The sequence below is a fragment of the Hemibagrus wyckioides genome, linkage group LG03 (assembly GCF_019097595.1).
Source record: "Hemibagrus wyckioides isolate EC202008001 linkage group LG03, SWU_Hwy_1.0, whole genome shotgun sequence".
Lineage (NCBI taxonomy): Eukaryota > Metazoa > Chordata > Actinopteri > Siluriformes > Bagridae > Hemibagrus > Hemibagrus wyckioides.
In genome coordinates this window covers 12615294-12642235 of record NC_080712.1, presented here as the reverse complement: position 1 = coordinate 12642235, position 26942 = coordinate 12615294, and the positions used below count along the sequence as shown (strand labels likewise).

At 38.4% G+C, this 26942-nt stretch overlaps 3 protein-coding genes across 4 annotated transcripts; 2 read left to right on the top strand and 1 right to left on the bottom strand.

Moving 5' to 3' along the window:
* Positions 1–342: 342 nt before the first annotated feature.
* Positions 343–6048, top strand: pbld (phenazine biosynthesis like protein domain containing). The gene is made up of 9 exons (XM_058386766.1): positions 343–500; positions 606–705; positions 2431–2529; positions 2612–2721; positions 4169–4198; positions 4333–4421; positions 4668–4843; positions 5132–5194; positions 5910–6048. The coding sequence occupies exons 1-9, from the start codon at positions 417–419 to the stop codon at positions 6017–6019; spliced, it is 861 nt and encodes a 286-aa protein (XP_058242749.1). The 5' UTR covers positions 343–416; the 3' UTR covers positions 6020–6048.
* Positions 6049–6306: 258 nt separating this feature from the next.
* On the bottom strand, positions 6307–20966 carry dna2 (DNA replication helicase/nuclease 2). Of its 2 annotated transcripts, XM_058386764.1 has the most exons (24): positions 20652–20966; positions 20477–20521; positions 19574–19618; positions 18041–19023; positions 17616–17789; positions 17330–17513; positions 16924–17072; positions 16157–16288; positions 15726–15954; positions 15225–15342; positions 14775–14931; positions 14165–14356; positions 13803–14033; positions 13419–13535; positions 13190–13299; positions 12918–13027; positions 12539–12760; positions 11852–12045; positions 11205–11294; positions 10280–10481; positions 9200–9289; positions 8365–8547; positions 7134–7280; positions 6307–6581 (listed from the first exon to the last, which is right to left on the bottom strand). In XM_058386764.1, exons 1-24 carry the CDS (start codon positions 20688–20690, stop codon positions 6528–6530), a joined length of 4197 nt encoding a protein of 1398 aa, XP_058242747.1. In that variant the 5' UTR covers positions 20691–20966; the 3' UTR covers positions 6307–6527. The 2 variants fall into 2 exon arrangements, with proteins under 2 accessions (XP_058242747.1, XP_058242748.1); XM_058386765.1 differs by lacking the exon at positions 19574–19618.
* A 1782-nt stretch (positions 20967–22748) lies between these two features.
* Positions 22749–26740, top strand: LOC131351057 (E3 ubiquitin-protein ligase TRIM62-like). The gene is made up of 6 exons (XM_058386175.1): positions 22749–23342; positions 23650–23745; positions 23929–24162; positions 24275–24297; positions 24717–24841; positions 24924–26740. The coding sequence occupies exons 1-6, from the start codon at positions 22749–22751 to the stop codon at positions 25496–25498; spliced, it is 1647 nt and encodes a 548-aa protein (XP_058242158.1). The 3' UTR covers positions 25499–26740.
* The last annotated feature ends 202 nt before the right edge of the window (positions 26741–26942 follow it).

Here is a 26942-nt window from a genome sequence, read left to right as displayed (position 1 = left end):
GCTCTGCAAATACTGCATGATCTTGGGTTATTTTGATGTGTTGTCATTTGCTTTAAATATACACTCGAAATAACAATAGTTATATTTTGAATTTAGGAGAAATACTGCCAGCATTTATTATTTTGCAGTGGTCTTTTTTTCCAGAGCGCTATATATTTTTTATATATACACATATATATATATATATATATTTTATATATAAATAAAATCACAGTGGTTTAGAACTACAGAAATACTATAAAATAAAAGCCCATTCCAGTGGTATTAAATTACACGTAACTGTCCCCTTAAAATGATGCAATGCACCAAGCTCAAAGTCCGAGTTGAGTAATGCTCTGCTGATACAAAACACATTCTGCTGGTCTAATGACCAATCTATCTACAAATCCTAATACAGGACCATCACAGGACCACAAATGGAGATTCCAATATATACTGTTGATGCATTTACTAATCTACCATTTAAAGGAAACCCTGCTGCAGTTTGTCTTTTAGAGAATGTAAGTCATTTAGTATTTTCCTTAACAGAATTACAATAAAAAATAACAAGACCACAGTTCTTTGAGTCAGTAGCATTTACCCTGCAATGTTTATAATGTATCCAGGAACTGAAAGAGGAACTTTATCTGAATATAGCAGCTGAAATGAACTTGTCTGAGACTGCGTTCCTCACTAAACTGCAACCAACAGAAGATTTTTGTTCAGGTACACAACTCTGCAAGACTCACTGTAATTATTTGCTTTTAAGCATGTCAAGTCATGGTATAACATTTTACAGATGGGCATGGGGTTGTGTTTTTTTTCCAGTTTAATCACATAATTTATGCATAACCACATCTGTGATTATCTGAGACAAATTCTGAGCTCAGTCTGAGAAAAGAATTAAAAACAGGCTGAGGGTAGTTGTTTAGGCAGACAAGCATTTAACATACACTATATTGCCAAAAGTATTCGCTCACCTGCCTTGGCTCGCATATGAACTTAAGTGACATCCCATTCCTAATCCATAGGGTTCAATATGACGTCGGTCCACCCTTTGCAGCTATAACAGCTTCAACTCTTCTGGGAAGGCTGTCCACAAGGTTTAGGAGTGTGTTTATGGGAATTTTTGACCATTCTTCCAGAAGCGCATTTGTGAGGTCATACACTGATGTTGGACGAGAAAGCCTGGCTCTCAGTCTCCACTCTAATTCATCCCAAAGGTGTTCTATCGGGTTGAGGTCAGGACTCTGTGCAGGCCAGTCAAGTTCATCCACACCAGACTCTGTCATCCATGTCTTTATGGACCTTGCTTTGGTCACTGGTGCACAGTCATGTTGGAAGAGGAAGGGGCCAGCTCCAAACTGTTCCCACAAAGTTGGGAGCATGGAATTGTCCAAAATGTCTTGGTATGCTGAAGCATTCAGAGTTCCTTTCACTGGAAGGGGCCAAGCCCAGCTCCTGAAAAACAACCCCACACCATAATCCCCCCTCCACCAAACTTTACACTTGGCACAATGCAGTCAGACAAGTACCGTTCTCCTGGCAACCGCCAAACCCAGACTCGTCCATCAGATTGCCAGATGGAGAAGCGCGATTCGTCACTCCAGAGAACGTGTCTCCACTGCTCTAGAGTCCAGTGGCGGCGTGCTTTACACCACTGCATCCGACGCTTTGCATTGCACTTGGTGATGTATGGCTTGGGTGCAGCTGCTCGGCCATGAAAACCCATTCCATGAAGCTCTCTGCGCACTGTTCTTGAGCTAATCTGAAGGCCACATGAAGTTTGGAGGTCTGTAGCGATTGACTCTGCAGAAAGTTGGCGACCTCTTCGCACTATGCGCCTCAGCATCCGCTGACCCCGCTCCGTCAGTTTACGTGGCCTACCACTTCGTGGCTGAGTTGCTGTCGTTCCCAAACACTTCCACGTTCTTATAATACAGCTGACAGTTGACTGTGGAATATTTAGGAGCGAGGAAATTTCACGACTGGATTTGTTGCACAGGTGGCATCCTATCACAGTTCCACACTGGAATTCACTGAGCTCCTGAGAGCGACCCATTCTTTCACAAATGTTTGTAAAAACAGTCTGCATGCCTAGGTGCTTGATTTTATACACCTGTGGCCATGGAAGTGATTGGAACACCTGATTCAGATTATTTGGATGGGTGAGCGAATACTTTTGGCAATATAGTGTATGTGGCATTTGCAAAAAAAAATGGCACCTTTACCAGCATTTTCCAGACTACATATAAATTCAGAATAACTTTAGACCTATACTTTTTTTTTTAAACTGTTTCTTTTGTGCATAATCTCTGAAAAAAAAGTGAATTTGAAGTCACATTGTTGTTTACCGTGTTTATTGACAAAATGAAAATGTGTTAGACATTACCTTTACAATGTCAAAACAGGTCTGAGAGTTACACACATCTAATAAATGGTCTTTTACAGGAGCGAGGTTTGGCTTGCGCTGGTTCACCCCTAAAAATGAGATCACACTTTGTGGCCATGCGACTCTAGCTTCAGCAGCAGTGCTCTTTTACAAGAAAGGTAAACATATTTCATTTGTGACATTTTGCAAATTACATTTAGCAGTGATTAACGCAACTAGAGCTAAGAGATTATTTCTTAGGTAACACTAACCCTGTGTTGGCCTTCGAAACTCTGAGTGGACAGCTGCTGGTGCATCAGCGAGGTGATTCGTTAGTGATGGACTTCCCTCTCAATAAACCAGAAGTCCAGGTACAGCCACTTATAAATACAGATGTCCACAAATGCACTTGGACACTTTACTCAGTGAACTAAGGCTGATTCTTGATAAAACATGAACCTTCTTAATTTCAGTGAGAACAAAACAGTCTTTAGACACTTAGATCTAGTGTACTTACATTCCCAATTTGAACACGTCGCATAGTTTGTGATGATCTTTACTTATAAAGATAATTAAGCACGTCTTCTGTTTGTACTTTAAAGTGTACTGCTTAAAAGAACAATAAAGGCAAGGTCTGTGAAAGGGTTTAACAGTGAGATTACATAGGAAATTTCTGCAAACAGTTATAAGAGAGGGGGGAAAAAAGACAAGTGACAAACAGTAGCAAGTATTGCTCCTGGGGAATTTCAGATACACCTTCAGTCCAAAAGCTTTCAGATGAGTTCAGATTTAACCTAATCTGTGTGAAGAAAGCCTGGAGAACAATTCCAACAATACTGCAGTATGAACACCACAAAGCACTGAGGTCAGGGTCCGTTTTATCTTATAACAGGGCTGTCCAAAGTCTAGTCCCATGACCAAATGCAGTCTGCAGAGAGATGTTAATTGGCCTGAAACTACTCTCCTAGAATAAATGATAGGAAGCCCAGCAGACAACATATTGCAATTTCTACCTGACGGTGGCAGCAGACTATTAGATAAACTGTTAATGTGCATGTGTTGTCAAGATGCACAGCATTGTTTTCCTCTGACCACACGTGCACATTAATTTTCGGTCATAGCAACAAAAAAAACTGTAAAGTTAACGGTCAGAACTTGACTGTTAAAAGAGCTGGAATTACTTTTTCCTCGACATCCATAGCAATTGCGTGCATCAGGTATGTTAAGAGAGTGCGATAATTAAGATATGAGATTAGAAATGATTATTATGAGACACTCTGAAACAAGGATCTCAGAGGATGAGAGAGCAGAGAATCTAAAGCAGTTGCCTTGTTCCTGGCAAAAGCAATTTTCTTTAGAACAAACAGGACATAGAACAATAAAAGAGCTAATTAGTTGCAAAGCTCCTAATCAAAACATGAAAAAATGTGAATTATTTTTTGGAGTTCTTAACTAAAGTGGATTTCCAACCAAGCATTATAAAGGACGATTTCATCATGATCATTAATTCTGCCAATTACATTTGGTTCCATTAAGGGAAGACAACATAATACAAATAAAACAACATAAAATAAAATAACACACAAATAGAAGTTGCTGTCATTTCTACACTGATTACCTGATATGGGCCTACAAAATAAAGCTTTAGTTTTTACTCTAAGCATATAGTCATTATTAAATGTTATGCTGTTATGCATGTTTATAAACCTGACTTTATATATTATGTATTTTTATATAATTTCACAGTATATACTGATTATTAGTTAACACTCCAAAAGGTTTATGTTCATTACTTATGTGTCTATCTTTTACATGCAGGACCGAAATAAATATAATGACATTCTTAAGGTAAGTTTAAGGTTACTTTTTCTTAACTATTAATGTAATCATCAAACTAATACAAAAGCCATTTTAAAATGTTTTCAGAGTACCCGAACAAACCAGTCTAGATTTTCATATAAGTATTTTCCATAACTTTATAGGCTGCTGTGGGAGATTTGCCTATTCAAGAGGTCTGTTATTGTAAAACAACAAAGAAACTGCTAGTGCGTTTGCTCGATACATGTGACAGGTACAGGACACTCACAATATACATGGTAATCTAATGATTAAACTTCAGGAAATTATTAGGATTTGGCAAGTATTTGGCTATATATTTATATATCTTTTTTTTTTTTGCAATTTGCATGTTTGTTCTTCAAAAGGTTAATAAAAATGTCCAGATTTCATAATTTGAGCAGTTGAAAAAGTTTCATTTTGAACAACAATAATAATAATAATAATAATATTAATAACAATACTTGACCTTTGGTTGAAGGTCTGTGCTTACTTCCCTGAGTCCAGTGACTGACGCTCTACTAAAAAGTGAAGACAGTGGAAGGATCAAGAGTCTAGTCATCACAGTGAAAGGAGCACCGAACACACAGCCAGGATATGACTTTTACTCCCGTAACTTTGCACCGTGGGTTGGAGTCCCTGAAGATCCAGTGACTGGTAAAACTTTTACATGACTCTTAATCTGTTCCTGTCCCTCAAATATCTCAATGTCTCCAGTGTGCAGGACACCATCCCCACAGGATTTCAGTATTATACAAATTACGTATGTCTGTAATCATTTTTTTTTATTATTTACAAACAGAAGTTTCATAATCATAACTTTTACAATGCTGCACATGTGCAATCTACTTTGCTTAAAAACGCCTTCTTACTAATTCTCTCTATTTTGCATTGGACAGCACAGATAACTGATGTTTCTGATTTTTTTGTCCACTTTTCCTGAAGGCTCTGCACATACAGTCCTTGCTGCTTACTGGTCTGAGAAACTTGGAAAGAAGAAATTGTTAGGTACTGAAGCCTAATGATGTTTTATCAGCCATTTGGTTAAAAAAAACAAAAACAAAACAAAACACCACACACAATTCTTCATGCTCATTTTCATAGTTTATAACTCTAAATTAACAAATATCAAAATGGTGGTGCAAATTCCACTACTGCCTACAAATTATATCTGATATATCTGATAAAATAATTTATATTTAGGTCCCACAATGAAATAATATAGATTCATTCACTGAACTTTAGTAAGCACCTTCACTGTTGATCCTGAGTCTATCCCAGGAACACTGGCTACACCTTATATAGAACACTAGTCTAGAAAACCTAGACAGTTTGTGCTCCCTTTAAGATTACATTCAGTGCATAGGCCAATGCTTAGCTATTAGTTGTTTATGTCGAGTGCACATCACATTACTGAAATTAAATGAACCATAGGAAACAACTGATAGTAAAACCAGTCATTCCTTATTAATAAAAACATATAAGACCCTAGCCGAAGGCAAATAAGGGGAAGAGAAATAACAAACCATTTGAGAATAATTCAGATTAGACTAAATTTTTGAGCAGACATTCATAATACAGAGTTCAGTTATAGCTCATTCAAGAGATCCAGAGATGATGGAATTAGGATTTGTTCTTAGGATTAATAGGGTTAACCTGACAACATAACAATGCTACAAATTATTCACAGCTCTTCATGCTTTGATTTTTGTTTCTATGGCAGCCTACCAGTGCTCCAGACGTGGAGGTGAGCTTGAACTGGAGCTGAAAGGAGACAGAGTTGACATCGCTGGCCGAGCAGTCATCCTGCTTCAAGGAATCCTCAAACTCTAGACAGACTGCCATACAGCTGACTATGAAAACATTTAGCCATATATGTATAGAGCACAGATTAGCAGTAGAAATGTAGAACTAATTCTGCTCACCACCAAGTTTATTGGTGGATTTTTATTCCAGTAGGATATTCTATCAATGTTTGTGGTGTGCTGTAACAGTTTTTAATAGTGATCTGATTCCTTAGCCAAGAAAATAAATTCTTAATTAACTTTATTATAGGAAAACACAAAAAATCTCACAGAACTATTTATATACAAAATACTTTGTTCAAAATATCTGTAAATAAAAATGTCCACTGAATAAAAGCATATGAAAACACTGTAAAATGAGAGAAAAATATTTGCAAAAAAATGGCATCAACCTTGAGGTATTACAATGTACCGTCCGCTTATTATCAGTCAAAACTCTTATTCAAGTTCAGAGAAACTGCTTTCATTATGGATCTTTAACTCGATTAATGTGAGGTAGTAGAAAGATGCTACAGAGTGTTCAGGTCCAACAAGTTTCACATTCTGATGTGAGGTAGTGCCTCATGAGCAGCAGGCGGCAGCTGGCAGATGTAGTCCATGTTAAGGAGAACAAAGGTTATAAGTGGATTTTTACATGTTTAAATGAACATCTTGACCTTCAATAAATCTTGTCATTTCAAAGATACCTTAAAAGTGTGATGTACAATAACACACACAAAAGATTAGCCTAGTTTTCTTCATTTTAAGGATTCTGTTTACTTAATTAACCATGGCATCAGCAGGAGGAAAGAGGATGGTTTGTCATTTCAATTAAACCAAACCAAATCAATTCTAAAAACTACAAATGGCTACTTTAAATGGTTACATCAACAGTTGGCCTACATAAAAGTGGTAACTATTCCTTACTAGTAGCTAGTACCATCTAGTAAATAGTAGAGAAGGTCCTAAACTTAATGAATCATGTTATATTCGAATTAGATTTAAACTTTGCAGGAGCCTCAGGGAAGCAGGGAAAATGATTAAATGATGCTGGGATTTAATTGAATTGAATTCATTATCAGAGACAGCAAAACTTTACCAAGCTGGTAAGTCTGCAGTTCTAAAATGAACAAAACTAAAGCAGAGCCATGTATAAAGGATATCATGTTCTCCTGCTGCATGTGAGTGAGAAGTTTCTCCAGTGGAGCGTAGAGGCGCAGCGCAGGAGCCGAGCCCAGCATCAGTAGCTTATGTTTGGCTCTGGTGATGGCTACATTCAGCCTTCGCCAGTCTTTCAGCAGCTCTCCCAGCTAACACACAAACACACAGTAAGAAGGAGAGGAAGAGCACACATCTGACTACAACATTCAGCAAATAACAGTAATGTATTATTGCACAGGTAATAATGAGAATACTTCTATTTCAACTTTACAAGAGAAATGCAATTCCAGGTATTTGCATACTACAGAAATATTTAATGAATTGCCCTTCATAAGTGTTGCTTATCTGAAACAGAGAATAGGGAAATTCTCGTCTGTAGTAATTTGCACAGATCTTGCAGGCTTAAGCATACCTTTAGCTCACACATTCACCATGTTTGTGAGCAGAAACATAGCCTCAAATTATTATTTTTAATTGTCCAAAAAGTTAAGATAATTAGAAGAAAATATAAATGTCACATGACAAACACAAGGCCAGAGAGAGAAAAAAATCTAACTGCAGCCTCATTTTTTTAAGCCGGTGCAAACTTATAAACGTTAAAATATAATACTTAAATGGACTGTTATGCACTACTGCCCAAATTTTCTTTACATCATCCGGAACTCTCAGCAGATTCTCAGCATAGCCTTCTGAAGGGCAGCGAGTATAAACCACTGTATATACATGTACTTGGGTTTTAAATGCTTAGAACACAAATTAAAATCTGTGTGCCGTGCTTGATTTCACCATTTTGTTAATGTCCCATATCATTGCTTTGCTTTCATATATCGTTTCATGCCTACTGGGCATGTCTCAGACCTTGACTGCATTTAGAAATCTGTAAGATGGAGTTTTGTTATTTGCTGCATAACAGTCAGAGGTTTCTTTTCTGAGGCTTTAAATGTCATGGAGGCAATCCACTAGTCCACAGAAAAAACCTTCAGCTGTGGCTTGACTGGAATTCCAGAGAAGGAGAGATACCACACATCCAATCAGTAAGTTTGGTACCAGAGCTTTTACTAACTCAGACTGCCAGACTCTAATTGGCAGGAGTCATTATAGGACAGTACATACCTAGCTGCCTCCTGACTGGCACTGCATCTGACTTTTTTTGACTGTTGGTCTATACCAATCTAAGTGTCATACAGTAAAACTCCTTACAAAATAAACCTGTCTGTATAGCAGGCTACTTACATTGCCCTCAGTGTGGCTCCTGACAAAGGACACGATGATGACACTCTTGTCCCTGCCCTGATACTTGTCCACCGTGTTCACCTCCACGGCTCTGAAGGATTCTCCATCCAGCAGAGTGGAGATTGCTTTGAGCTGCTGTCGGTATGGAGCGATGACCCCGATGTCACTTGCCCTGCAGCCAGCCTGAAACATCAATATAATTTCTGTTATCAAGCAAAACCAAATTCTGCCTTTATGTTTGTTATATAGGTGTTGCATGCACAATATGTATAGCGTACAATCCTTAGAAACCAGAGCAGTTGTCATCCAGTGTCCAACCGATATCAAGGGCTGTATTTAAAATTTCATTTTACAACATGCAAGTTTCATTACATAAATGGTTATACTACAACTAGTCTCAGATAAATCCTGTATGCCTCTGCTGTGTTTCTTGCACACAAAGAAACGCTTTGGGGAGAGCCTTTTGTGCTGAAACAAAAAGCTCATAGAGCAAGCTCATGACTACAACACTGTTACTACCAGCTACAATATGGTTGTACTGGTTAACTCTGTAGCACAAGCACTCTATTCTCTCCCATACAGTAGTTGTTTTCATTGTGCCCATTTAACTGCCACCTAATTTGTTGGGTGGAAAAAATATACAATACAATAAATATTCAACAAAACAGAATCAGAGTGAACAAAGTGAGCACATCTAATTCAGCTAAATCTGGGAGAGAATTTGATCAGGTTAGCCAGATTACAGGATCTACAAGAGGACGGTTGACAAGCACTAAATGTATTTTATATTATGGCATATAACGATTTATAATAAGAAATTTTAGTACTAAATAACCTTAAGCAGCAGGCTAACAAGAGCATGCACCAAGATGGCCTCTGTGCGATTGCTGACTCCGCCTTTCTCCACGGTCTCAAGGGCTGGAACCTGCAGTGAAACAAACATCAGACTTCATACATTAAAATCATCTTGAGGATATTGTTGAGGGTATAACTTAATGCTAATGCTATACCTTAATGAGGTAATGTTTAGATGCCAAAAAAAAGCAGCACATGAGCAGGAGAACCTGACAAGAGTCTCTCATGATAACTAGACAGTCCATCCAGTGTTTTTTTGATTGTTGAAGCCAATAATGCTCAATTTTGCTGCAGCTTTTTTCAAAATTTGCAATGCGCCTTGCAGAATTTTTGTCCTTTTTTTCAGTAAAACTACTTAAATTGACAAAATACTTAAACAGGATTCTTCTTTTGAACTACTACCAGTGAACACGTGTAATAACCTTCCATGACAGCTGTACTCATGTTCAATGCATGTGAATTGAAGAGGGTTGTGTTGATGTAACACACAGCTTCTTGGCCCAAAATCTGTAAAAAATCCTGTGGTATTCTTAAAAAAATTGTAAGCTCGACTGAATATCATGGAGTTCACTCAATTTTGCGTTAATTTTGGCAAAGGCAAAATTGCAAAATCTACAGCACAGCATTGTTTAACAAAAGTGGCCCATACATTTTACCCATTTTGTTTTTTTTGTTTTTTTTTTACCTTTTATTCTGTGGAAGGTCCAGAAAACACATTTTTTTCTGTTCGGACGTACGTTATGGTAGCTATAAGCAGGGAGTCAAAGAGGGCTTTGGCTAAAAGAGTGCTGTGATGACATCACATGATGCATCTTGGCCCAAATCTGTGATTTTGAAAAATTGCAAGCTTCTGCGAATATTGCAGACTTTGCATGATTTGTTTTATTTTTTGCCATCACAAAACCCAAGAGGGACTGACTAGACTAGATTTTGCATGACATTGCTGGTGTCCAAGAAAAACAAAATCACAGCGAACGTCCTGAGAAAGAGTTTAATTAATCTTGCGAGCCACTATAGTACATCGTGAGGTTAGCAGAACAACAGAGAAAGTCAAGCAGACCTGTGATGTGTCCAGAAAGCAGACAGACTTTTGAGGATCGAGTGCAGAGTGAACCCAGGCAGTGTGCTGAGGCTGACACGCATACAGCCCTTTCTCCAGAACGTCCCTGCGGGGCAGCTGTATCTGAGCACTGGCGGTCCGCTCTGAGCCACACTCCAACCTGCCCTCATACATCAGGGCATTGCTCAGGGACATAATCATGCTGTGGCACACAAAAGAAATAGCAAAGGATTTACAACAGCCATATGGACCTCTCAGTACTTTCTCTGACTGATCAGAATTCAGATCTTCTCTGATATTTAAATATTTACGCATTGATGTAGCATTAAAAAAACAACAATAATCAACATTTACCTTAAATGTAGTCACATAAGTCTCTCATCCTGACCTTCCTTTTTGTCAGTAAATTCAGTAAAAATACATTCAGATCTTTGGAATGTTACGTAGACTTGCCAATGAGGTTTAGGACATAGTATAGCTTATAAGTGAGTGCTGGGTGACAGGCTCATGATCAATAATACTCAAATCCTGACAAATAGTGTCACAGTACACTCTTCTTAGAGGTCACAAATATTGCATGCACATAATGCTGTTTATATGGTTTGCAAAATTGTTTAAAATTTCATTTACATAGCTTAACAATGTTTGCTTGTTTTTTTTTAATTCAGGTATATAAAGATGTGGGCATGTAGATATGGCATTACTCTCGTATTTCTACTGCAAGACAAAAGATGCCAGCATCAGACCTAAAATTGTACTTCATCAAAATATTAGTTAATTTAGAAACGCACAGAGATGTAAATACAAATTAAAATCAAATTTTCATTAAAAATTCAAATGTGAACCAGAGATAAAACATGTCCATTTGAGCTTTACAATATTCCAAAGATATTTGTCTAAAGGCAGCTGATATGTTGTTCCCCACCTGTTCATCCTGTACTGGACATTGAGCTGAACTACAGCCTGACTGTGGTGCTCAAGACGCTTGAACAAGCTCTCATCCATGCCCAAAGCCCTGGGGAGAAATTACAAAATATAGCTGTTAAATGTTACATTTATGGATATAAAATTTGCACTTCAGATCAGACAAAAGAATGCTTCAACAGACAGAGAGGATCACTGAGTGCACCCCTGCTTATTCTATAGGACTGTACATCCGCACGGCCAGGAAGCAGAAATAATAATCATATATAATAAATAGTAATAAAATCCTAATAACCTCTGCTTTCCTGAACAGTTAATATGAACATTAACCTTTTGGTGCAGTTTTTGGCCTATAGTGCAATTTATTACTGCTACTTTACAACCAACACAGGATAGCGGTTTCATACATCTGTTTTTTTTTTTTTTTTAACATACCTGCTGCACAAATACAGTTCTATGTATTGTTTACACTGGTCTTTATTTTTTATATTGCTTTACTCCTGCATCCGTTTTACTATTCAATTTAACTCTATCTGTATAAAGGCTTCTTCTTCGTTATTCAGTTATCTTTCCAGTATACTTTCTTAAGTATACATTGTCTTTATAACGAATATCTGTCAGCTCAGTATGGAAAATTATAAACAATACCTGGCCTCAGCATTTTGGACAATAGGAGGCAGCTGTTGATGATCTCCTACAAGGACAAATCGCTGAGCGTAGAAGAGTGGTCCCAAGCAGACAGGCTGGCTGATCTGAGACGCCTCATCCACAATGCAGAAATCAAAGCGCCGTCGGCTGAAGACTGGGTGCTTTACACCCATACATGTAGTGGCTACAATAAGCTGAAGAAAGAAGGATGAAAACATTGTCATTTATAAATAAGGTACAGCACCTATACCAAATAAGATACAAAGATCTTATACAAACAAGATATTTAAGCAACCGTGCTTATTTAAAACGGCATGTGAAAAGGAAATCAACTCATCAAAATGCACAATGCCGAAAGAGGCATAAGCTAATACAGGCTTTTTATCATCAACACATATACTGTATATTACAGCACACTGGAATTATTTTCTTCGTGCATCCCAGCTGAGGAAGTTGAGGTCAGAACACAGGGGCAGCTATGATACAGTACCGCTGGAGTAAAGAGGGTTAAGGGCCTTGCTTAATTGCCCAGCAGTGGAGCTTGATAGTGCTGGAGCTTGAACCCAGATCCTCTGATCAACAACCCAGAGTCTTAACCACTTGAACCACCACTGCCACTTTTCAAATGTGCTTGCTGTAAGTTTCACACTACTTGGGTAGCCTGCTTTCAGACTGCATCATGTGTACCTCTTTGTTATAGAGATCCTCCAGCTGGTCTAGGGTGTTGATTCCCCTGGTCCGATTCTGCTCCTCTGTGAATGGCAAGATGTCACGGTGCACTTTCTGAGTCCGGCCCAGGCGCAAGAAACCGACCTTAAACTTCTTCAGCTTCAACAAAATGTTGTCTACTGCAGAATGTGTGTAGCTGGTCAGGAGCACACTGAAGCCACAAGCATGCAGAATACGTACCTGAAGAACGAACAGATATGAGGATACTATTCTCATAAGCAAAATATAAACACAGAATTCATAGATTAACCCTCAATAACACCATTATTACCCTGGAGAGGTTTCCAGATGTTAACTGGCATTAGTGCTCTATACAGAAGTAGAGTCTTTTTCTTACCAGAGTACAAATAGTGGTAGTTTTCCCAGTGCCAGGCATTCCAACAATAAGTGTGTAGTCTTTGGACAGCAGGACCTTCTTCATAGCTTGCTTTTGAGGCTTGTTGAGCCCTAAGAAAAAATATGATGTGTTTCAATGTCTGACAGCACAGAAATATAATCCCACTTTGAGAGCAGTTTAATATCTCAAAGAGGTGGCTTAGAAATAGCAATAGTAACAGTTTAAGGACCAAGCTTAAGTCATAAAACAAAAAAATAAATAAATCTAGAGACCTTTCAGAATGTTGGCTACAGTGTCCTTGGCCTCTCGGGGCAGCACACTGCTGAGACTATCAATGAATTCAGGAGGCTTAAACTCCACAATCAGCTGCCTCAGCCTTTCACTGCCAGATAGATCAACAGAGTCAGAACCACTAGTGATCACGATAAAGTCAGCAAGCCAGGAATGCAATTATGATCCTTTAAAAACATAACAGAATAATTAGTGAGTAAGAATGCTGACCTGTTTGGCGAGTTCTCCATCAGCATGGACAGGTTTCCAAGATGAGTGCTCAAGCCTCCAGCACCTTCATCCTGATCCAGCCGGAATATCATATCCGAGAAATTCTTGGAGAGATTTCTAAAAGGGTGAGACCATGAAAAGTGGTCACGATGTTAACGGCATGTTAAATTTATAAGACATACTTCAACATCAAGGTAAGAAATTCTGATTACAAAGGAACAGGGACATAGGGAGGCAGTAATGAGCAAAGCCATTTAAATCTTTATAGTTGGAAGATTGAGAGAAGTCAGAAAAACAGAAACAGAAACTGCCCAAAATAGAAATAAGATTTACGTTAATCTAAAATAATAAAAACTGATTAAAGTATATTAGAATGTGACTTACTTATCCAAATAGCACGTTACTTCTGTGTTTGTGATCTCGGTGATGTATCCAGTAGCTATACCGATGAATCTGGCATCCTGGTCACTGATCACTACCCTATCCCCGACTATCAGTGTGATGAGTCCATGCTCTTCTTGCCTACGCTTAAAGTGGTGCACATACACACCATCAGACAGAGCTGTCACCCCGCCTGCCAATACCATGTTCCGGACACAGCCACCATTCTTCTCCCTAAGGGACAACAAAATACATTTAACTGATGTAGTAGTTGTCATGAAAGTCCAAGTAGTATTATATTGCTCTGTTTTTTTCCCTACATATAACAATAATGATTGCAGTGTCCCGTTTGTCTCTACACCCACCTCTCTTGAGCAGACTGGAGCCAGATGTTGCGACGTCCTCCTTTGCTCTCCATGGTGAGTGCCTCCAAGCTGCAGAGCAGCAACCAGTGGCTGAAGTACTGCAGATGAAGCTGGTTCAGATGTTCACACTCAACCTGTAGAAAACCCTGAGGATCTTCAGAAGGACATGCACCTGGAGGCTTCTCCACAGCTCTAGACACAGAAGAAGAACATGAGCAGCCAGATGAGTAGATGGTATGATTTTGGGTCGCAGTATGTAGTAGCAGTACTTCATGCTGCACCTCCCCTCTTATTTGAAGTGAACTATTTATGACACTACTGGTTTATAGACTTTTGTATGAGAGCAAGTGTGGTCTGGTCAGGAAATAAAAAAGAACCAAGGACTTAAATATGACATTTGTAAAACAAAGTTTCATTTGTATATAGTGTCCATCTCAAACCCAAGGAACTAAAAATCTTAGTCAGTAAGAGGAAAATATAAATCTGTAAATGTATATAAACATTTAGAAGTATAATTTTAGTAACTTGTGATGATGATTTAGCATGTAATTAGACTTAAAAGCTGTTATACATATACAAGGTGCATTATGGAAGTGACCCTGTGAAGTACCTGTTGTAAAGTGCACAGTTTCTTCTCTGTGGACAGTACTTGCAGGCCTTCTGGTCAGAGATGACTTCAGGTAAACACGCCATTTGGTTTTTGCCCTCCAGTTTGATGAGACTGTTGCTAAGATGACGAACCAGAGAGTTCCTCAGTTTGATTAGCTCTGTGATGACCAAGAGAAAAGCAACAGTATCAGAAGTGAGTCCTAGATTTCTTGTAATGGAGTCATCTCAGAGTTCTCATTTGTGAGACCCTGGGGTGTCACAGTGACCAAACATTTTCCTTTGATCAGATTACTCACAGCTAAATGCGTGTAAGGACAACTCAAGGCCAAAATATTACAAGAAGCTTTTTTTTTTACTTAATCACTTATCCCACCTTTAAACAGCTAAACGATTTATTATTTTATCATGTTGTAACTGGCTTGGGTATTCTTTTAATAACATCAGTACAAACCTCTCCTGTCCATGTGGTTGCCTACTATAGGGTGTAGATTGCCAGTCTTCAAGTAGACGAGAAAACCCACCTCAGCATCCATCCGTCTCTCAGTACTCATAAGAGTGTATAATATAACCTAAAATATACAACTTTATTATAAACCTGAGGCTGCAATACCCAACAGTGCCAAACAAAAACAGAGAAACAACTGAAAGTGTTTCACAATAAATGTTATAATCAGCTGAAATGATGTATGGATGCAATTCTGACTGTTGATTACTTTCTCTTGGATGTTGTCTGAGCTCTGCATGATATGTATGTATAGGGTTTACTGTCAATGTGACCAAACATACGCCTTCCTACTGGATTTTTCTTATTTCATTGTTTAAAAAGTCTCAAAAAGATAAATAAAAAAGACTAATTAATTTGTACAACAACCCAACAATCCACTGTCTTGTGTTATTCAACACATGTCTAGATAGAGGAACATGTTCAGCTAGGTTCTCATCAGTCTTATACCTGGCTACGATGCTCAATGGAGTTAGACTCCTTTCCAGTCTTCAGCTCCAATGGCACAATCTTGTCTACGTGCTTCCTGCCTCTGCGGTGGATCCTTACCCCTGCTGTCACATCGATTTTTCCCTTCAGACCAAACCTTGGAGACCAGATATTCTCCTCAATGTCCACAAAATCAGTGACGGTGATGCTGCAGTCCGAGTCCTGCCGGCTCAGAGCTCCATCATTGGGGCTGAGGACAGATACATAGCTAATGAGAATAATACTTTAAAGCCTGGATTTAAATAAAAAACTCCAAGGAAACAGTCTTGTGTATTTTGCTTTAAAGCTTTTATAGTCAAGTTAATTATCAACGAATTTAAGCAGCACATCCTTGATGAAATTCTCTTAAACTTTATCTTCCATCCTGTCAATAAAAGGTGAACAGTGCTTACAGTCTCAAAGTCAGCTGTTTCTGCCTGGTCTGGTGAGAGGTGTGGAGATAGTCTTTCGCCCATTCAGAAATTGCAGGAAGATATTCCTCCAGCTCCTGCTTCAAGTCTGCTTGAGTCAGTTTCAGACTGTACCTGGTCAAAGAACATAGACATATTCAATATAAACAAACATTTACATACACATATACACCAATCAGGCATAACATTATGAGCAGTGACCGGTGATGGGAATAACATATCTCATGGCACCTGTTAGTGGGTAGGATATATTAGGCAGCAAGAGAACATTTTGTCCTCAAAGTTGATGTGTTAGAAGCAGGAAAAAATGGGATTTGAGCGAGTTTGATAAGGGCCAAATTGTGATTGCTAGATGACTGGATCAGAGCGTCTCCAAAACTGCAGCTGTTGTGGGGTGTTCCCGGTCTGCAGTGGTCAGTATCTATCAAAAGTGGTCCAAGGAAGGAATAGTGGTGAACCGACGACAGGGTCATGGGCGGTCAAGGCTCATTGATGCAAGTGGGGAGTGAAGGCTGGCCCGTGTGATCCGATCCAACAGACTAGCTACTGTTGCTCAAATTACTGAAGAAGTTAATGCTGGTTCTGATAGAAAGGTGTCAGAATACACAGTGTATGATGGGTCAGGACTGTTTAGGCACCAAAAGGGGGACCAACACAATATTATCATAATGTTATGCCTGGATGGTGTATGTAATTACATCTCATAAGTTGCCTATAAAATATTAATATAACATAATAATGTTTCTTACATTTGTCCAAGGTAGTTTGGGCTGAGCAGGGCTTCACTGGCCAGTTTCTCTAGTTTTTCCAGAGAAAAGTCTAAGTTCATAGCAGCTTTTTGAAAGATGTCGTGCACTATAGTCCCGTTCAGCATCTGCTTGCTTCCACCATCCATACTCTGGAAGTAAAACAGTGATGAGGTTAACATGTATGAAATAATCTGCCAAAAAAATGTTGATAAATCACCTACGCATTTGTAGGCAGCTAAGAAATCTGGCATTAGGAAAACTTTGGATGTGCAGGAGTTAGTCAACAATCAGTTGAATCACATTACCGCTTTGCAACTTGCTAATAAATCCACTGAAGCAATAGTACATGCTGTTCAAATGAAACTAACCGCAGCTAGATCATACATCATATACCTCAGGATCTTACCTTAAACATCTCTCCAAGTACAGCACGTCTCATACAGCGGACAGTGTTAGCTATGCTGGTCCCTGAGATGAGTACATCAGGCAGGAGCACCAGGAAACCATAGTTCCTGTCGAGCACCCATAAGCCAGAAACACACTCTCCTTCCAGATGAACAATGTCTCCAACAGCAACAGGAGTATCCTCCCTTAAATTTGCAAATAATACAAAGTATAAATCCATTAAACAACAACATACAGACTTTGAAAACCCCTCAATCCCTCAGTAAATACAGTGTAAAGTTCTCTACCAGCCATCCTTCAGAATGCAGGTCTCTGTAGGGTGTGAAGACTTTGAGCAAGTGATAGTTAAATGCTTCTCGTTGTATCCTTGGGCTCCAGTGGTTTCTTGTACATCTAAAACCCAGTAACGGTTATGGTGTCCAGAGGCGAGAATAACATGGTCAGGAACGCTTCTCTTCTTTCTACAAGTCAAAGAGAGACATGACATGAAACCTGTGACTGAGTTTACAGACAGAATTGCTGTCCAATTTCTTCTGACCAATCAGAATCAAGAATTTAACAGTACTATGCTTGTTACTGGTCACTAATTCAGTAAATAATTGAAAAATTATGTAATGGAATTTTAATATAATGCATTACCAAAAACTAACAAGAATATAGGTAATTACTCAGCTTTATAAATAGAAACCAAAAAAATTAAACAAATACATACTCAAGTTTAGTCTTTTTATGTTCTGGCTCTTCAAAGCATTGCTCCACCTGGTCATTAAACCAGCTGTCGTCCAGTAAACTGAAGTTCTCCTCAGCGGTTGTGACAGCGCTTTCTTTGTCACCAAGATTCTTAACTTCTTTCAATTTCTTCTCATTTACACAAACGTAAACATTCTCCTCCTTTTTACCACTATCAAATACCCATGAAGTGTAGGACACCATAAGATCTGACTGATTATCACTGGACAGTTCAGTCAAGTCCATGCTTGGCTTTGTTCGGAGAGGAATGTTCTCCTTCTGATCTTCACTGGAGCTGATTTTATGATGAGTGACTCTTGGTAACTTTGTGATTGACCCAATTGACCCTATGCTACCACTCCCCTTTTCTGAGGTCATATTTCCCACTATCTTATCAGGCAGAGCTGATAGTGCTATGGTCTTCTCAGCTTTGGCGGACTTTTTCTCAATGTTCTTTGAGACAGCTTTTATTGATTTCTCATCTTTCAAATCAGCCGTTTCACGAATAATCTGAAGAAATTTGCTCAAGTCATCTCCCTCTGAGCTTAATTCCTGTTCAGAGCTTTTTTTCTGTAACGGCCCTATTCTGGGGCGCTTGGCTTTCTGATGCATCTCAGATCCATGCATCAGCCGTTTCACTGAACCAAAATGGCCAATAGCATTCTCTGCTTCTAAAGTGTCCCCCGATTTTGGACTCGTCTTCTGTGGTTGGAGTGACCTACTGGACAAGAGTTTAGTCCTGCAGGTGAGGCTTCGGGAACATGGACTACGAGACACAGGGGAGCGTGGAGACTCAGAAAAGGGCTGTCTTGGACAATGGCGGTTTTTCTCACTCTCAGGAGTCTCAGGGATGGAGAGGGGGGAAAGTGGGAACCTAGTATCTTGCCCAACACAGGTCTTTATTACACTGGAGACATCTACGTTTGTATGCATGGCTGTACCTTTTTTGGGGGATTTTGGTAGTACCTGTCAAAATATTAGAGGGTACAAAGTAAGAATATAAAAAGTCAGTTTCTCTTCAAGCTAATTTCAGTACCTGAAAAAAATTAAATAGGGTGAAAGAAAGACCTTCAACAACAAATTCCACATTGAATCTGCAATTTCGGAGTAACAATTTGACTGGCAAACAGTAGAAAGGCTATTAATCTTAAAAATAATCACACCATCATGCACCCTTGTCAGCCAGGTGCTAGTCAAAATTACAAACGGCACCTAATCAAACACCATGACCCTGTTCTGCTATTATTATTTAGAAATGCCCTATCAGCTGCATGACAGTTCACTGTGTGTTAATGCAACCTCACAGCTCAACAGCCCCTGATTCAATCCTGTATAGACGTTCTAATCCTAGGTCTTTGTGGGTTCTCTCCAGGTTCCTCCCAGGGTTACTTTGTACCTCATAATAACACACTAGTAGCTGGATTAAATGTATAGTGGTATCTAAATCTTTCCTATGCATGAATGCATGCACTGTGCCCGACTATGGACCGGTGTCCCATACAGGATGTATTCCCACCTCATGCTCAGCGTTTCTGTAACAGGACCCGGATCCTCTTCCACCCTGACCAGAATAAAGCAATTACCGAAGATGAACGAGGGAATGAATGAAGAAGAAAAGCACTTTATCAGACCTGACCTTTGGTTTTTCTATAAATATGAATCCAGTACTACAGGAAGTTAGTTAATGATTGGTCAGATCTCAAACTCCCAACCAATCCATAAAGTGGGTTACATACACTATATTGCCAAAAGTTTTGGGACACACCTCCAAATCATTGAATTCAGGTGTTGTCTTTCAGGGGTTGGGCTTGGCCCCTTAGTTTCAGTGAAAGGAACTCTTAATGCTTCAGCATACCAAGACATTTTGGACAATTTCATGCTCCCCAACCTGACAGAACACCTTTGGGATGAATTAATGCGGAGATTGGACAAAACTGGGATGTCTGCCTTTACATGCACATGAAATTAATATGGAGTTGTCCCGCCCTTTGCAGCTATAACAGCTTCAACTCTTCTGGGAAGGCTTTCCACAAGGTTTAGGAGTGTGTTTATGGGAATTTTTGACCATTCCACTAGAAGCGCGTTGTGAGCTCAGGCACTGATGCTGGACGAGAAGGCCTGGCTCACAGTCTTCGCTCTTCCCAAAGGTGTTCTATCAGGTTGAGGTCAGGACTCTGTGAAGTTCCTCCACACCAAACTCTCTCATACATGTCTTTATGGATCTTGCTTTGTGAGCATGAAATTGTCTAAAATGTCTTGGTATGCTGAAGCATTAAGAGTTCCTTTCACTGGAACTAAGGGTCCAAGCCCAACCCCTGAATTAAATGATGTGGAGGGGTGTCCCAAAACTTTTGGCAATATAGTTTATGGCATGAAGTCATTTCCATCCTGGTGTATTAGTGAGGGATTAATAATTTACCTTGATGAAAAATGCAGAAATGTTTGATTGCAGTCCACTGCTCACCTGCAAGATAAACATTCATTGTTGAGTAAGACATTTTCGCGGTTTATCTCCACAGCCTGTTATTCATAGCTTGTGTAGGTGTAGCTCTAATCAGGTGTTTATAATCACACTTTAATTCATCAGCACTCACCATGTTTTTCTTTGACTTGACTTTCGACATCGTGGACATTCTAATGTAAGAAAACGGATAATATTCGGAGAGCTTCAGCCCTGGAGCTTATACAGAACTGGTGTAAACTTTAGCATGAGGCAGGATCTGATCATCTCCTCTTCATCCTCTACTGTCTTTAAACAGAAATCTCACTAATTTCACTCCACCACCCAGGAAAACAGTCGTCCAAATCGCGACGAGATGAACTGTGATCTTTTTTATCCCATTACGAGTCCATTCCCGCAGAGATACACTGCAGTACTGCACACTTCCCTCCGTCCACTGATTCGCGCCAACAACGGTATAAACACAAGAGGCATTTCTTCTGCTGGTGTTTTCTCCACTACTCTAATAAGGCTGAAAAGTTGTACATCGCCCTCTAGTGTTAGAAACACGATACTATACTAGAGGTTAGGTTTGGTTTGTTTAGGTTCAGCTTTATTGTCAGAGTGTAAGTACAGAGACAGTGAAACGCAGTAAATGACTAATTTTACTGAGAGACAATGAAGTTTGTATACAAATGGTGTGATAAACCTTTCTGGTTTTAGATAGATAGATAGATAGATAGATAGATAGATAGATAGATAGATAGATAGATAGATAGATAGACAGGCAGACAGACAGACAGGTAGACAGGTAGACAGGTAGACAGATAGATAGATAGATAGATAGATAGATAGATAGATAGATAGATAGATAGATAGATAGATAGATAGATAGATAGATAGACAGGCAGACAGACAGACAGGTAGACAGGTAGATAGATAGATAGATAGATAGATAGATAGATAGATAGATAGATAGATAGATAGATAGATAGATAGATAGATAGATAGATAGATAGATAGATAGATAGATAGACAGACAGACAGGTAGACAGGTAGATAGATAGATAGATAGATAGATAGATAGATAGATAGATAGATAGATAGATAGATAGATAGATAGATGATTGATGGATGGATGGATGGGCGGGCGGGCGGGCAGGCAGGCAGGCAGACAGACAGGTAGATAGATAGATAGATAGATAGATAGATAGATAGATAGATAGATAGATAGATAGATAGATGGATGGATGGATGGATGGATGGATGGATGGATGGATGGATGGGCGGGCGGGCGGGCGGGCAGGCAGGCAGGCAGACAGACAGGTAGATAGATAGATAGATAGATAGATAGATAGATAGATAGATAGATAGATAGATAGATAGATAGATAGATAGATAGATAGACGGGCCGGCCGGCGGGCAGGCGGACGGACGGACAGACGGACGGACGGACAGACAGACAGATAGATATGAATATAGATATGAGTCTTTTGGAGAATGAGCTCGGCTGACTCTGTAGTGTATTGTAGAGCGAGTGATATGGATTGTCCATGATGGAGAGCAGTTTGTTAAGTGGCCTCCTGTTCCTCACTGACTCAAACGTCTCTACAGTAGTTTGTGTCCAATGATAGGTCCAGCCTTGTGAGTTAGCTTAGGACACTGGCTTCTGCAGTCTGCATTAACTGGAATTTGTTTATGCACCTTCTGGATCATCCAGACAGCAAAACATTACAATAGTGCAGTCTAAAGCTAACAAAAGCATGGATTAGGGTTTTGTTGTTTGTTTGTCTATTAAATACATCTAGGATATTATCTTGACTTAGGTTGGAGAGATATGTTAATCTAGCATCAGTAAGAGTCTTTGAAATCAGAGTAATGAGACTATTTTATATACAACCTATTCATTTTGACTCTATTTTCAAGAAATCCGTTTTAATGGTGCAATAGTGTAATATCTCAGAAATGATTTCCCAGAAGAAATGAATTATTATTATTATTATTATTATTATTATTATTATTGGTTTCCAACAAAATAAATAAATATTTCTAACATTAATATAGCTTAGCTTATTGTATACTTTTTATACCATAAATTGTATACTGTTTTCTTTTAAATATCTTACACCAATAAATGTGGAAAACTGATCCATGCATCACACAACAGCACTGAAACCTGAGCCTCATCTCTAAAACATTCATGGAAATCCAGCACAGTCCATTCAGTGGAGGGTCTTCAGCACAAGTAGACATGGAGGTTAAAGACCAAGTACTAACATGTCCTATCTGTGCAGATGTCTTTACAAAACCCATACGTCTTCCTTGTGGACACAACTTCTGCTGGTCCTGCATCCGTATCGTTTGGAATGAGGATGATGATGATGATGATAACGACTCAGAGGCAGGGCTGCGATTCTGTCCTGAATGTCAGATCTTCCTTTCACCTGACCTGAAGCTTGAAATCAACACAGATCTGGAGGATAAGGTACAGCATGCCAGCATGTGTGGACACATGAGTGAAGAGACTGCATTAATGTCTTCTTCACTTATCACGTGTGATCAGTGCATTGGGAGATCTTCGGTGGCTGTGAAAAGCTGTCTGAACTGTGATGCTTCATTGTGCTCAGTTCACACTCTCCATCATCAGTACAGGGAACGGCTGAGAGGACACACACTTATCGAACTGACCCAAGATCCACTGTCCTATAAGTGTCAGGAACATGGAGAGGAGCAGAAGTTGTTTTGCCAGGATGACCAGGCTGCCGTGTGCTGTCTTTGTGTGGTGTTCGGGACACACAAGAGTCACCGGATCATCCAGCTGCAAGAAGCCTGCTCGGATTTCAAGGTAGAAGACAATGATTTATTATCATCAAATTATAGTATTAAAGTTTAATATAGATATTTTAGTGTTATAATGTGCATGTTTAGTTATTTTACATTTGCATTTATTTTATGTATTTATTTATTAGTACTTTTTATCTTCCAGATTTATTTTATATATTTTTATATTTATATATTTCATAGGGAAGACACACTGAACATTTGTAGCACCACCAGCATAATCTCTTGACATTTCCAAACTAAAACAGATAACAATTAAAAAAAAAGACCCTAACGATGTGTCTTCTCTAATCCTCTGAGAGTCTCTTTAGAAAGCACTGGAGGAAAGAGATGCAAAGCTCCTGAAGAACAGACACCAGGCTGAGTGTGCATTACAGGACCTGCAGCGACTGGTTTCAGAGACATCTGTAAATATTCACTTAACATATAAAGATATTACAGATTCTATTTGTTTTCAGTCACTAAGCAAATTATTATTTCATGTAACCTCATAACTTTTTACAAGCTGCTTACTTCAATAATCAGCTTTCAAAAATGTCGTTTTTCCTGAAAAATGAGGATTGTGTATATATTGTGTGTGTATTTTCCAGGCTTTGGCTAACACCTCCAGAGTCAAAATAGCAGAAACATACAGCCACATAAAAGACTTGATTGTAAAGGATGAACAGCTGATGATGGATATTATAGAAATGGAGGAACGTTACACCATTAAGTGGTTAGAGTCTAAGAAAGAGGATTTGGAGCAGCAAATAACAAACATGGATTCTTCATTAAGAGAAAGCAAATCTCTCCTCCAAGAAAATGATCAGTTAAAGCTCCTCAAGGTACCATGACAAACTGTGTTTAGAACTTTTTAATGTTTAATGTTTACTATTATTATTATTATTATTATTATTATTATTATTATAGAAAAGACATGAATATTTTCTTTTTTAGCATCTTAAAAGGCAGACATTTTGGTGAGTAATGCATATTGGCTTAATTTATTTTCTTAAATATACAGTCAAGTGCAAATTATACACATCCTCAGAATGATAGACATTTATTTACACCAACAAGACATTTATATTTCAGTGATATTCTTCCAAAATGTCCAAAACCAATAGATCCATTTTTTAATTAAAATAAATTTTCCAAAATTTTCTTAACATTTTTCCCTTCTGTTTTTGGTTTTGTCATTGTAGTACACATCTTCCTTTTATTTTAACATACTGAAATTAATTCACAGAAATTGAAAAGTAGATGTGCATTTTCATTCAAACATGCAAACCTGTACTGAATTGCACATGTAAGGAAAAACTGGCCTGTGAGAATTTAGTTAAAAAGAAAATTCTTAGAGGATTTCCGCTATTTATTTATTTTTTTTTAATGTTAACAGGCCAAAATTGAAATCAACAGCACTGCCATCAGTGGACACACACTCACACAGGATGGAAACAGTACAACAGCTGGCTGAAAGTTTTTATACAGCTGTATTCCAAATCACAAGCCGACCGTGGGCAAGTACGTGCAGTTTCTTCATACAAATACTGTATATTCTGAATGTTTTTTATGGTAATAAATATGACACTTTTCCTTCTTCCAGATATGAAGGCAATACATTTAGATGCAGGTACAGCACACCCTAATCTGGAAGTTTCCGCAGACCAACTGGAGGTTCGCTGGAGCAAACAGAACAGGAAGGAAAGCAAAGACACAGAACACATCAGCACTGAGTACAGTATCCTGGCCAAGGAGTCATTCTTCAGTGCATGTCATTACTGGGAAACTGCAGTCTGGGAGAAACCATACTGGCTAATTGGTCTGTCATATGGGTCCAATATGCAGGCAGGAGAGAAGAATGCAGCTCCTGACTGTATCTGCTTGAACAAGACATTCTGCTACATCTATCATGGAAATGGAAGATATCTTGTATGTAATGGCTCTGAGGAAACAATGCTAGCAATTGACAAGAAGATCCAGAAAGTTGGGGTCTATGTGGAAATTGAGAAAGGAACAGTATCTTTCTATGATGCAGACACAATGACATTGCTCCATTTGTTTGCAGTAGAATTTCTGGGTCCAGTGAGACCTTTATTTAACCCTTGTCTTTGTTTAAACGAGCAAAACGCACAAGCTCTCATCTTATTAAACCAGAGAGGCCAAAATGAGGTCTTATAAATTATACAATCATAAAACAGTATAATGCAAATGCATGTTTTTTCCGTCATAATGCACCATTGGTATATAACAGCTTGCAGATATGAACATTGTGTGAGTCCAGTACAAGTTATGGAACATATATAAACATATTTCTTCTATATACTGAATTTAAGTTCATAATTCAATTTGTTAATATTTTTAATATGATGCAATGTTTATATACCTTCATTTCAGGGATAGATGAGAAAATATACTAAGTACCATCTGTACAAATAAACTGCTAAGTATTCCATGCTCTGGTATTTTGTGTGGATACTAAACAGTAGTAGAAGCAGTGGTGGGAAGAAATTGTTATTTAACCATCATTACAGATTTTGCCATATTAACACTGTAGCCACTAAATAACGTTAGGACATTTCCACAATTTTTTTTTTTGTCTTTCTGCAGCAGACCATCAGCATTTCGATAAGCATCATTCTATCCCTAGAGTATAGCTGCCTAATTGCTTTCATATGTAAACAGGAAACTGATTAGTATAATCGACTCATTCTGGCAGCCAACAAAATATGATTAAACAAACAAAGAAACGTGCTCATTTAATGTCTGGCTTGGTTAAGTATGGAATTATCATTATAAATTGTTGACCTTTTAGAACCTTTATAGTGCAATTGCTGCCCAAAATATTCTTTGACATGTTTATAATCTGCTATGCTGTTCGTGCATTATGTTGTTTGTGCAGATTTGGAACTATTATAAAAATTTACTATTAAAATTCAAGTAGATTTTTTCACCATGTGCCCCCAAATCCTTTAGCGACACCTCTAGTTAAACAATGTTGAACTCGTCTCTCTTTTTAGAGCTCTACATAGGCAGCTGTTAAGCTATACAAATATCCTAAAATTTGGATACTAGGTGATATCAGTTCACTTCGCATGACCTATTTAATCTTGCTTGCAAGCACTGCAGCTAAAAAATGCATACTTAAAAACTGGAAATCTGCGAACCCCCCCCCAGAGCAAAAACACTGGATTAATGAGCCTGTATCTTATAGTACCCCTGAGAAAATATTATATTCTGTATCCCACAGATTTTGACTATATTTGGGCCCCTTTTCTTGATGCACTACCTTTGTTAGGCTTTAATGATTGACCAGGTTGTATATTCATTGTTGTGTGTATTTTTTCCTTTCTCTTATTTTCTTGCTTCATCTGCGGACATTTTTGCTTCCATTTATTATTATCGTTAATTATTGTGTAATTCTACTTTTATTTAACATCGTTATAACCAATGTCTTGACTAAAATCTGAGACAATTATGCCACGTGTGGGTGGCGTGTGGGGGGGTGTTTATTGTTTTTCTTTTTGTTGTTTTTTCCTTACTTTTTTTTGTTTGTCTGATATTCTTAGTGCGTTTGCATACTATTTATTTTTAATTAATAAATAGTAATTACTAATACTCATTA